The sequence below is a fragment of the Ornithorhynchus anatinus genome, chromosome 2 (genome assembly GCF_004115215.2).
Source record: "Ornithorhynchus anatinus isolate Pmale09 chromosome 2, mOrnAna1.pri.v4, whole genome shotgun sequence".
NCBI lineage: Eukaryota > Metazoa > Chordata > Mammalia > Monotremata > Ornithorhynchidae > Ornithorhynchus > Ornithorhynchus anatinus.
In genome coordinates, this window is record NC_041729.1 from 45,201,855 (window position 1) to 45,214,484 (window position 12,630).

Below are 12,630 nucleotides of genomic sequence, written 5' to 3' on the forward strand. Positions count from 1 at the left end.
CGCCCATTGGCCGCCCGCTCCTTCCGTCCGCCCCAACGCCCCCTCTGATTGGCCGACAGCTCTGAGGGCCGGGCGGAAGGAGGCGGGGGCGGCATCTTTCTTCTTCCTTCTCTTCGCCCCCCTCCCCCGCCATGCCCATGTACCAGGTGAAGCCCTATGGAGGCGGCGGCGGCGGCGTCCCCCGCCTGGATCTCCCCACCTGCATGTACCGTGTCCCCAGCCTGCACGGCAAGAGCGGCGGCGCGGGGCCCGACCCGGCCCAGGCGGGCCGCCTGCAGGTAGGACCGGCCCCTTCGCCTGCCCCGACCCCACCCGGCCCGGCCCCGCGCGCTCAATTACTATAACTGTAATCATAATCATGCTGCTATTTGTTAAGCGTTTACTGTGTAGGCCCTCCATAAATAATAATAATCACGTTGGGATTTGTTAAGCGCTTACTGGGTAGGCGCTCCCTAAATAATAATTATAATCATGTTGGGATTTGTTAAGTGCTTACTATGTAGGCGCTCCCATGTTGGGATTTAAGTGCTTACTGTGTAGGCACTCCATAAATAATAATCATGTTGGGATTTGTTAAGCGCTTACTGTGTAGGCACTCCATAAATAATAATCATGTTGGGATTTGTTAAGCGCTTACTGTGTAGGCACTCCATAAAAATAATAATCACGTTGGGATTTAAGTGCTTACTATGTAGGCGCTCCCTAAATAATAATAATAATAATGTTGGTATTTGTTAAGCGCTTACTATGTAGGCGCTCCCTAAATAATAATCATCATGTTGGGATTTAAGTGCTTACTGTGTAGGCACTCCATAAATAATAATCATGTTGGGATTTGTTAAGCGCTTACTGTGTAGGCACTCCATAAAAATAATAATCATGTTGGTATTTAAGTGCTTACTATGTAGGCGCTCCCTAAATAACAAATACCATTATTATTATTATTGTTAAGTGCTTACTATGTAGGCGCTCCTAAATAATGATAATGTTGGTATTTAAGTGCTTACTGTGTAGGCGCTCCCTAAATAATAATGTTGGTATGTAAGTGCTTACTGTGTAGGCACTCCATAAATAATAATCATGTTGGTATTTGTTAAGCGCTTACTGTGTTGGCACTCCATAAAAATAATAATCATGTTGGTATTTAAGTGCTTACTATGTAGGCGCTCCCTAAATAACAAATACCATTATTATTATTGTTAAGTGCCTTACTATGTAGGCGCTCCTTAAATAATGATAATTGTTGGTATTTAAGTGCTTACTGTGTAGGCGCTCCCTAAATAATAATGTTGGTATGTAAGTGCTTACTGTGTAGGCACTCCATAAATATAATCATGTTGTATTTGTTAAGCGCTTACTGTGTAGGCACTCCATAAAAATAATAATCATGTTGGTATTTGTTAAGCGCTTACTATGTAGGCGCTCCCTAAATAATAATAATGTTGGTCTTTGTTAAGTGCTTACTATGTAGGCGCTCCCTTAATAATGTTGGTCTTGTTAAGTTTACTGTGTAGGCGATCCCTAAATAAATAATAATTAATAATGTTGGTATTTAAGTGCTTACTATGTAGGCACTCCATAAATAATAATCATGTTGGGTATTTTGTTGAGAGCCACTTACCGTATGTAGGCACTCTGTAAATAATAATAATGTTGATATTTGTTAAGTGCTTACTATGTAGGTGCCCCTAAATAATAATAATCATGTTGGTATTTGTTAAGCGCTTACTGTGTAGGCGCTCCATAAATAATAATAATGTTGGTATTTGTTAAGCGCTTACTGTGTAGGCACTCCATAAAAATAATAATGTTGGTATTTGTTAAGTGCTTACTATGTAAGCACTCCCTAAATAATGATTGTTGGTATAGAGAAAGCAGCGTGGCTCAGTGGAAAGAGCATGGGCTTTGGATGTCAGCGATCATGAGTTCGAATCCCAGCTCTGCCACTTGTCAGCTGTGTGACTTTGGGCAAGTCACTTAACTTCTCTGTGCCTCAGTTATCTCATCTGTAAAATGGGGATTAATACTGTGAGCCTCATGTGGGACAATCTGATTACTCTGTATTGACCAGCACTTAGAAACAGTGCTGCTGCACATAGTAAGCGCTTAACAAATACCAACATTATTATTATTATATGTTGGTATTTGTTAAGCGCTTACTATGTGCAGAGCACTGTTCTAAGCGCTGGGGTAGATACAGGGTAATCAGGTTGTCCCACGTGAGGCTCACAGTTAATCCCCATTTTACAGATGAGGGAACTGAGGCACAGAGAAGTTAAGTGACTTGCCCACAGTCACACAGCTGACAAGTGGCAGAGCTGGGATTCGAACTCATGAGCCCCTCCAAAGCCCGTGCTCTTTTCATGCGCCACGCTGCTTCACATTATTACTGTGTAGGCGCTCCCTAAATAATAATAATCATCATCATCATGTTGGTATTAAAGCGCTTACTATGTAGGGCACTCCATAAATAATAATAATCATGTTGGTGTTTAAGTGCTTACTATGCAGGTGCTCCCTAAATAATAATAATGTTGTATTTGTTAAGTGCTTACTATGTAGGCGCTCCCTAAATAATAACAATAATGTTGATATTGGTTAAGTGCTTACTGTGTAGGTGCTCCATAAATAATAATAATAATCATTTTAGTATCTGTTAAGCACTTACTATGTAGGTGCTCCATAAATAATAATAATAATGTTGGTATTTGAAGGACAGTGCTCTGCACATTAGTAAACGCTTAACAAATACCACATTATTATTAGTAAGTGCTTCACAAATACCAACATTATTATTATTACTCCAAGTGCTCAGTCCAGTGCTCTGCACGTAGTAGGCGCTCCATAAATAATAATAATGTTGGTATTTGAAGAAGAATGCTCTGCACACAGTAAACGCTTAACAAATACCAACATTATTATTATTACTCCAAGTGCTCAGTCCAGTGCTCTGCACGTAGTAGGCGCTCCCTAAATAATAATAATGTTGGTATTTGTTAAGCGCTGTACTAAGTGCTTGGAAAGTACAGTTCGGCAACAGATAGAGACAATCCGTAATGTGGGCTGGCCAGCTAGACTTTGTAGGTTTGATGTTCCATTTTTTCTTGAATCAAAAAAAGTTTTTCCTCCATCCTAGTCTCAATGTGGTTTTTTTTTATGGTGTTAAGTGATTCTTATGTGGCAAGCACTGTACTAAGCACTGGGGTAGCTACAGATTTATCAGGTTGGACACAGTCCCCGTTCTATTTAGAATTCACAGTACTCATAGAGAAGCAGCATGGCTCAGTGGAAAGAGCCCTGGCTTGAGAGTCAGAGGTCATGGGTTCGAATCCTGGCTCTGCCACTTGTCAGCTGTGTGGCTGTGGGCAAGTCACTTCTCTGTGCCTCAGATACCTCATCTGTAAAATGGGGATTAAGACTGAGCCTCACATGGGACAGCTGGATTCCCCTGTATCTCCCCCAGTGCTTAGAACAGTGCTCTGCACATAGTAAGCGCTTAACAAATACCAACATTATTATTATTAGTCTCCATTTTACAGATGAGGTAACTATGGCACAGAAAAGTTAAATGACTAGCCCAAGGTTACACAGCAGACAAGTGGTGGAGCCAGGACTAGAACCCAGGTCATTAACTTTTTAGAACTTTTAATATTTTGAGTTGAAATTCAGTGTCGACATTAATCTCTTTCCAACGCGAATGACAGAACACTTGAATAATAAGAGTTGGTATTTCAACCTATAATTAGTAATTAGTCAGGAGTCTAAAAAAACACTCTGAACATGTTCACTCCATCTGCCGGCATCTTAGCTTTCAGGCCATTTCTGGCTACGAATTCACGAGGAGTTTTTACAGCGCTTTTAATTTTCCAAAGATTTTCACATCAATTATCTCATTTATCCACACAGTATCCCCGTGAGGTAATGAGGGGCAAGATGTTACATAAATGTCTTAAGTGGTAGTTGAAGGAGTTGTGATTTCAGAGGGCACAGATGTCCTAGAAGCAGGAGAGAGGTCGGAGTAAGTGATGTAGATTTGATGGTGGTCTGTGGTCTACGTAGAAGGGATAGTTGAAGTAGGGGAGCGGAATGAGAAGGGAACCTAAAGTGAGCCTTGAAGGACACCCACGCTGAGGGAGTTAGTGGCAGAAAGAAGCAGTCAAAGGATTCCAAGAGGGATAAGCCAGAAAGGTAGGAGAATCAGTAGAAGACGGTCACTAAAAACAAGGTTAAATGGCATTCCCAACAGAAGGCCACGATGTCAGAGGCGGCCAAGAGTTAAGGACGATCAGAAAGGTCACGGGTGTTCTTGGACAGAGACCAAAGCTCAAATGGGGTGAAGGCGGTGGGAAACCATTCATTCAATAGTATTTATTGAGCACTATGTGCAGAGCACTGTACTAAGCGCTTGGAATGTAACAAATCGGCAACCGATAGAGACAGTCCCTGCCCATTGACGGGCTTACAGTCTAATCGGGGGACTAGCAATAAAGAGAATCAAGGTGATGTACATCTCATTTAACAAAATAAATAGGGTAATAAAAATATATACAATTGAGTGGTTGAGCACAGTGCTGAGGGGAAGGGAAGGGGAGAGGGGGAGGAGCAGAGGGAAAGGGGGGAAAAGAGGGTTTAGCCGAGGGGGGGTGGGGGGGGTAGAGGGGCAGCAGAGGGAAAAGGGGGAAGCTCAGTCTGGGAGGCCTCTTGGAGGAAGTGAGCTCTCAGTAGGGTTTTGAGAGGGGAAGAGAATTAGTTTGGGTGGAGGTGAGGATGTGGAAGTCAGATGGCGAGCTGAAGGAGAGGAAGTGGCGGGCAGTGGGACCATAAAAATGTTTAAGGAGTTTTTGACAGGAATGGAAGCAGGAATTACGTAAGTAGGGTAGTGGGAGTTTCAAGAGGAAATTAAATCGAAATAGAGGAGCAAACAAGCATGGGAGTCTCTTTTTTTTTTTTTAAAGTGGTATTAGTTAAATGCTTACCATGTGTCAAGCACTGTTCTAAGCACTTTGGTAGATACAAGCTAATCGGGTTGGACACGATACTCATTCCATATAGGGCTCACAATCTTAATCCCCATTTTTCAAGTGAGGTAACTGAGGCACAGAGAAATGAGTTACTCGCCCAAAGTCACAGAGCAGATAAGCGGCAGAGCCGGATTTATAACCCAGGTCCTTCTGACTCCCAGGCCTGTGCTGTATCCGCTCAGCCATGCTGCTTCTCAGTTGATAAGGGAGTATTTGTGCCTCATCCACTTTTTTTTTTTTGAATAATCTATCCACCTAGCAAATAACCTAAAAAAAAGATGGGGAGAAAATATATGATTAATTTAAATGTTAACACTTCTGTCAGAACACATGTGTGATTTCATTACATTTTTAGAATTAGAGCTCAATTACAGAATTAGGGACCATTTTTTCAACAATGTAAGTTTGGGTACAAGTGTGATGAGGTTTTGGGAAGAAATGGTTATACCGACATGCATGGCATAGGATGAGGGATGCGTACTATAATTCAAGTTTTTAATAACGGGGTTCTGCCAAAACTCAACCTCTCTGCTAGAAGGAAACTGGGTATAAAGAGAAAATATTGACATTTTGCCCATACCTCTTTGGATGATAAATGAAGAGGAAATGAACATATTGTCTTGATGTTGATCTAGGAGGAGGACACAACTCTGCAGGCCCTTGAAACCCGCCAAGAAGATATTTTAAAACGTTTGTACGAACTGAAAGCTGCTGTTGATGGGCTCTCCAAGATGATACAAACACCAGATGCTGACTTTGATGTGACAAATATCATTCAGGCCGAAGAGCGCACTACTTTAACTGCAAATGTAGCAAACTTGGATTCAATGCTTGGGAAGGCAAGTTCATAGTGATGGCCATAATATTCCCAAAAGTGTAATGGGATCTCATGAACCAATTGGAATTGAGGGTATTATTTGTCAAATAAGAGAAAGGTGTACTTATTTGTATTTTCCCGTGCCTAGAGTAATGTTTTCTACTTATTGTGGTGTTTAAGCACTCACTATGTGTCAAGCACTGGTCTCCAGTGCTGGCGTAGGGTACAAATTAATCAGGTTGGACACAGTCCCCTGAAGGAAAACAGGGATTGAACCCGCATTTTACAGTGAGGAAACTGAGGCACAGAGAGGTGACCAGCCAGCAGGCAAATGGCATGGCTAGGAGTAAAATGCAGGTCATCCCGTTCCCTGGCCCATGATCTTTCCACTAGGCCACGCTGCACCTTATGCTTCTTGGTATAGTTTTTGATTTTTTTTATTTTATTTAAATACAGGATTATGGAGCTTTGAAAGATATCGTAATCAATGCAAACCCTACACTACCTCCACTCTCACTGGTAGTACTGCACAGCCTTCTCTGTGAGCATTATAAGATCCTATCAGCTGTTCATACACACTCATCTGTTAAAAATGTTCCTGAAAACCTCCTGAAGTGTTTCGGAGAGCAGAACAAAAACAGATCCCGTCATGAGTATCAGTTGGGATTTACTCTTATTTGGAAGGATGGTAAGTAGTATTTTAAGGAGAAAAGTGGGTTAATGAATGAATTGTGCCTCTCTGAAGGGTTTTAAAATATATATCACAGGGTAGTTAATATTTATTCACAAAGTTAATTAAGGTTTATTATTTTTGGTAAGTAAAAGGTGCCAATTTAAGACCTTTTAGTGTCCTGCATGGAAATCCCAGGACTGGATGAGCTCCTTCACTGACCTCGATGCAATACTAAGTCCGAGCATCCCCTAATAGGTAAATATTGATCCTGATATGAAAGTCGCCAAAAGGAAACTAAAACCTCAGCAGTAGCCCTTAAATGGCTTATAAATCCACACTATTCCCTCTTCTGCTACTTCCATTACAAGGAACCGAAATGAGGTGTCAAATAATGGCTCCTTCGCTGGATCTTTAAAAAATATGCCGAAATCTATTTCTCCCTTAAGGCTGGGCACATCTCCCAGATTGAAAGCAGTCACTCCCAGAGTAAACCCTGGATCTGGGGGATATTCTCCCTTTTCCTCTTCCCCTCCCAAAATCTTCTATGATGATTTCTTCTGAACTGGCATTCCATCATCACGGACACTCACGTCTGCCCTAAAGGGTGTCTGTCACTACACATTTTGGGCTAGAATCTTGATGACAATTAGGGAATGATCTTCCAACAGTATGAGCTTGCAACATGGTGCTGGACACACAGCGACTGTTCATGACCGTAAGGTTGTGCAAGAACACAACCCTTATAGGAGAACTTGGGGTAACAATGGAAGCAGTTATATTTGGGATCTTTATTGGGCAAGTGTGAGAGGAATTTTCTTGTGACCCACATGCATAACTTCGTCCTCACGACCAAACCAACTCCTGCAGATAAGCTGTCCAAACAGGAGTATTGTCTTTAGACTCTCAAACCCACTACACCTACCACAGAACTCAAAGATGCTCGCTTCGGGGGCAGCTTTTCTGGTTTTTTTCAGTTGTCCCTGTGCCTAGGGAACCTCATGTTAATCCCTGGAATCCAGGCAGGTTGGTAGGGGAATCATTTTAGAACCTCCCTGCCCTCCTTGGTGGCAGTTATTTAGCAGGACCCTTTATCACACAGTCACAGTTTCATCCCAACAGGTGATCCTGAACTATGACAGCTTCCCGTTTTTTACACTCCCCTTGAGTTTGAGGGAAAAGAGAACATGGCACTTTTGCAGTGTTCATTGTGTGGCTTTATAATTTTTTTGAGGGGTGTGTTCTCATTCTTCTTACTCCAGAATTCAAACTTTACCCCAAAACCAAGATGTATTTTTAAGCTTAGATTTGAAACGGGAGACCAATATCCTGAATTTAAACAAAGTTGCTTATATATGCCAAAGGTAAATATGATCAAGCATTCACTTATCCATTTATGCCACTGCAGATTCTGGGAGGAAATAAGATTACTGAAAACATATTACCCAAGTAATTTACTGTTGGGGAATGAAGCTAAAAAAAAAAATCAAAATATTCTTAAATTTAAGCTTCATTTACCTCTCTTTAAATCCAATAGTTGCCCCAAACCTAGATTTTAACCTTGAAAGTGTATTCTCCAAATTCCATGCTCATTTTTCCCATAATTGAGCTCTTGTAATATAATTGCTTGTAATGAATAAGTGTGGTCTAATCTGGGGTATTTTCTTTTTCTTGCAGTTCCTAAGCCGCAGATGAAGTTCAGTATCCAAACAATGTGTCCTATTGAAGGTGAAGGGAACATCGCTCGATTTCTGTTCTCTCTCTTCGGTCAGAAGCATAATCCCGTTAGTTTAACGCTTATAGATAGTTGGGTGGATACAGCTATATTTCAGCTGAAAGAAGGAAGCAGTAAAGAAAAAGCAGCTGTTTTACGTGCCATGAACTCTGCGCTTGGCAAAAGCCCCTGGCTGGTAGGAAATGAACTCACAGTAGCAGACATCGTGGCTTGGTGTGCACTTCAGCAAACAGGTAGCTCTAATGCTGTGCCAGCCAATGTGCAAAAATGGATGAAATCATGTGAAAACCTGGCCCCTTTTAATGCAGCCTTGAAACTCCTCAAGTAGTTTAAAGGGCATGTGAGCCTGCTGTTTTCAGTTTGCCCTGGGGCCCTAATAATGAACTTGTAATGCACTCTTTTTGAGCCAGTTGAATAATAAAAAATAACTTTAAACAATTTCCATGTGACTTGAATTAAACTGAATGACTCGTTATATCTAAGTTAAGGAAATAAGCAGTGGAACAGCAACTTGAAATAACTTCGACAACTTGAGCAAAGAAAACTTTTTAAAATGTGTGTTTATTACTTAAATATAAACACAGGTAAAAACACTAAATCCTGTACATTTATTCAAATATGGTCCCAGCCCAAGTATCTTTTTAGTTGAGTTCATTTGTGATGATAGATTTAGTAGGAATATAGTTTGAAGGCATGGACTTTCAAAACACTTAAATAAATTTACTTATCTTAGAAAATCCACCCACTCTATACTGTACATAGCTTGAAAACAGTAGGAGTTAGACTGGTGAGCCTACATCATCTCTTGTATCCTTTTCTAGAGAAAGGAGTCTAATTTTCTCCTTGAGTTCTCTTATTTCTTTTTCTTGATCAAGCAGCTTCTGCTGTAGGGAATATGTAACCTGAAAAAGAAAAAGAAAAACATTTTCTAACATCTACACAAGAAATTGCTTTCCTAGTTTGTTTTTCCAAACTTGCTGTAATTCCTCCAAAACAACACCTTTTTAAGGCTATGGAGGACATGAAAAGCTCTGTGTTGTATAAGAGAAAGTGGAGTGCTGTATTCATTCAATAGTATTTGAGTGCTTACTATGTGCAGAGCTCTTGCTCATGCTCCTGGGGTTTTATGCTGAGAGCCAGCTACTATGAGTGAAATGAGGAAAGCAGTAAACAGTCCTATATTAAAATCTGAAAACAGAGATGGATGAGATCAATTTTAACGTTGCTTATGCTTAAAAAGATGACTACAGAATAATGTTGTTTAGTCTATTTAGCTATACTTATGTTACAGAATTTCACAAGAAAAAACAATGGATCTATTTAATCCAACTTTGGCATTGCCATGATTTAAAAAAAAAGTGGGAGTAGTCAAGGAGGAACTGATTGTAAAGATGGAAAAGTCTAAAGCCCTGAGTTGCATCCAAGAAGCCCTAGGAATGGGTTACATTTAGAGGTTTACCTTTTGATCACCAAAAATACTGTGAGCAAAGCAGTGTAACATGCCCTCCAGAACAAAGTTTCTTTAAAGAAAACAAAGGATCAGTGCAGTACCCTTTCCATTTCTAGTTAATACAAAAGAGGTCATCTTCATGAAGACATTTTGGTATTGAAACACTCTGCCAGCTGGGATTAAGCCCCGGGAAGAGCCTGACCTGTACTGGGGAAAGCGGAAAGCTGGGGAGGTGAAGCAATGGTCAGGCTTGAGACTGCCACAAACTTAAGGATGAACTGACAGTTGCCCTGAAACTCCTACTCCTTTGGACAATCCCCCCTTCTAGACTGTGAGCCCGTTATAGGCAGGGATTGTCTCTATGTGTTGCTGAACTGTACTTTCCAAGCGCTTAGACAGTGCTCTGCACACAGTAAGCGCTCGATAAATACAACTGAATGAATGAAATGTCTTGTAATTCAATATTTTGAAACCGATTTATACCAACATACATTTTCAGCATCATTAAACAGTTCGCTTTCCAGAAGCTGATCAGCAGATGGTCGCTGTGAAGAGATCTTCCTAGTTAATTGCCTGATATACTTGGCTTGTACCGGGCACTTTGTTTTGAGGGATGCCGGAATCTGCCCGTTTCTTAGACCCGTCAAAACCTCCGCTCTTTCCATTTCTGTTCCAAAAGGTTGGAAGAGTTCTAGCAGAATTACACCTAGACTGTACATGTCTGACTGCAAAAAAGAAAAAGTAAATTCAAAAGTGACATTTTCAGTCACTAGCATACACTTCCATTTTATAGCCTGAAAATGGGATGCCACCACAGCCCAGCAAAAGCCAACCTGTGGGTTACTAAATCCATCTTGCTGAACAAAGAAAAAGGAGTAAGCAGAAAGGAACTGGTTTGGAGGTTCCCTTGTCCAAACCCATCTCGAAGTTGAACGACAACAGTATCAAAGGACTGGCCTACTTGCTCCATTTAATCTTTCCCTTCCCGGTTGGCCATATAAAAAAGGTCACCCATGTGCTAATAAATTCTCCATAACGTAGAGAGATCAATTACAGTTTCCCCAAGAGATTGCACCCATTTGCCCATACTCAACTCTTCTACATCAATAAATACAATTGACTAAGTGCTTACTATGTGCAGAGCACTGGTCTAAATACTTGGGATAGTACAATATAATGGACACATTCCCTGACCACAAAGAGCTCAGTCTAGAGAAATGGGTGCCTGTGAGGCCGCTGGGTTCATCAATTAATAGAATAATAGCAATGACATCTGGTGGCAGCAGATACAGACAAAAGCAGAGTAGCTCTTCAAGTCTATCCCTCAATTAACCCCACATACAAATAAAACTTTTGGAGGATAATTAAGAGACTGCCAACCTCCCCAAAGATGTCAAGAGTGCCTAAACGTTTATTTTGGAGAGGACCAGTATATGTGTTCTTTGCAGCAAGCTTACAATCTATTCCTCAACATGGTGCTCCTTAGGATGAAGGCTGAAGATGTATCACACACAAGAATTTATGTCATGGGATGAATTTTGAAAAAGTATGTTTCACTACAGAATCCCATAAAATACTTAATTCATGTACTATGTATACCCACATAATCAGTCGGTCATATTTATTGAGAGCTCGTTCTTCAGGGCATTACACTTTAAGCACTTAGAGTGTAATATAGTAGACACCGATCCCTGACCTTGAGGAGTTTACAATCGAAAGTAAGTTACAGATAAGGAGAAGCAAAACACTTAAGATATGTACATATGTTTACCAGTGGGGAGGAAAGGGGCTGAGTACCCAGGAGCTTATGAGGATGAGGACGTAGATGCATGGGTGATGCAGATGTGCTTAAGTGACAGTAGAGGGGGGATATAAGGTGAGGAAGATGAAAAGTAATCAGAGAAGGCCACCGGGAGATGTGATTTTAGATGGCTTTGCAGACAGGGAGAGTAGTGCCTGCCAAACATGAATGGGGAGAGAGGTTCAGGAAGGAGAGGGGTGATCAAGAGATGGATGGAAAGAGACAAGAACAAGGAACAGTGAATAGGTTGGTTTGAGAGGAATGAAGCAGAAGAACTGGGTTATAGTGGGAGGGGAGTAAAGCTAAGGAAAGGGAAGAGAATTGAGAGTGCCTTAAAGCAGACGGTCAGTAGTTTCTGCTTGAGGTAGAAGAATGGGCAGACACTGGAGAATTCTGAGGAGGGGAGAGCTCTTCAACTCTACAAAATGTTTTTATTTTATCCTACAGTGGTAGTCCATCAAACAGTTCATTACATTGCACAGAGGTCCAGAAAGTTAATCATGATGTCAGGGCTGTTCACTATTAGGCCACACTGTAGAATGGTATTATTGATATCTCCTGAAACCTGCATTATTTTTTTCAGATCTGACTGAACTTTTTTTTAAATAGTGTTTAGGGCAAGCGTCGTAAGGATAGTTTTTAACAACGAGAATAATTAAAAATATAATTGTCGCTACCTTGGTGTCATACGCAGATCCTTGTAGCTGTTCTGGTGAAGCATAGAGAGAGGTACCCACTCCTGAAGTGTGTGCTAACCCTACAAACCAAATATTCAAATTATTATAAAAGGCTGGGTATGTATCTCAATTCACTACAACAAATGCAGTCTGAAATGTTAAAGCCTATTATTTACTGAAACTTTTTAAGAAATCCTACTTTTGCTGCTGCCATTTGTCCAGTCGGTATCGTTTTGAATGATATCTGTGCAGGCAAGACCAAAATCTCCTATTCTCACATGGTGATCAGGACCTTGAAGAAAAATATTTCTGGGCTGCAAATTGATAAAAATAAGTTAGTAACTGAGATTTCTGCCATCTCCCTGTCTGCAAAGCCATCTAAAATCACATTTGCACTCAATCGATTTCTATATATTCATTCAATCGTATTTATTGAGCACTTTCTGTGTACAGAGCACT

The 12,630-nt window shown here is 40.8% G+C and overlaps 2 protein-coding genes across 2 annotated transcripts in view; one reads left to right on the forward strand and one right to left on the reverse strand.

Moving 5' to 3' along the window:
- The first annotated feature begins 112 nt into the window (after positions 1–112).
- On the forward strand, positions 113–8,685 carry AIMP2 (aminoacyl tRNA synthetase complex interacting multifunctional protein 2). Its single transcript, XM_029057522.2, has 4 exons — positions 113–278; positions 5,657–5,860; positions 6,295–6,526; positions 8,186–8,685. Exons 1-4 carry the CDS (start codon positions 132–134, stop codon positions 8,569–8,571), a joined length of 969 nt encoding a protein of 322 aa, XP_028913355.1. The 5' UTR covers positions 113–131; the 3' UTR covers positions 8,572–8,685.
- A 99-nt stretch (positions 8,686–8,784) lies between these two features.
- EIF2AK1 (eukaryotic translation initiation factor 2 alpha kinase 1) overlaps positions 8,785–12,630 on the reverse strand; it is a 34,284-nt gene continuing 30,438 nt past the window's right edge. The window contains exons 12-15 of the mRNA XM_007669287.3: positions 12,371–12,485; positions 12,172–12,251; positions 10,185–10,418; positions 8,785–9,145 (exon numbers count right to left, since the gene is read on the reverse strand). Of these exons, the coding sequence (XP_007667477.2) occupies positions 9,023–9,145; positions 10,185–10,418; positions 12,172–12,251; positions 12,371–12,485 (552 nt within the window). The 3' untranslated portion in view covers positions 8,785–9,022. The remainder of the gene's footprint in view (positions 9,146–10,184; positions 10,419–12,171; positions 12,252–12,370; positions 12,486–12,630) is intronic.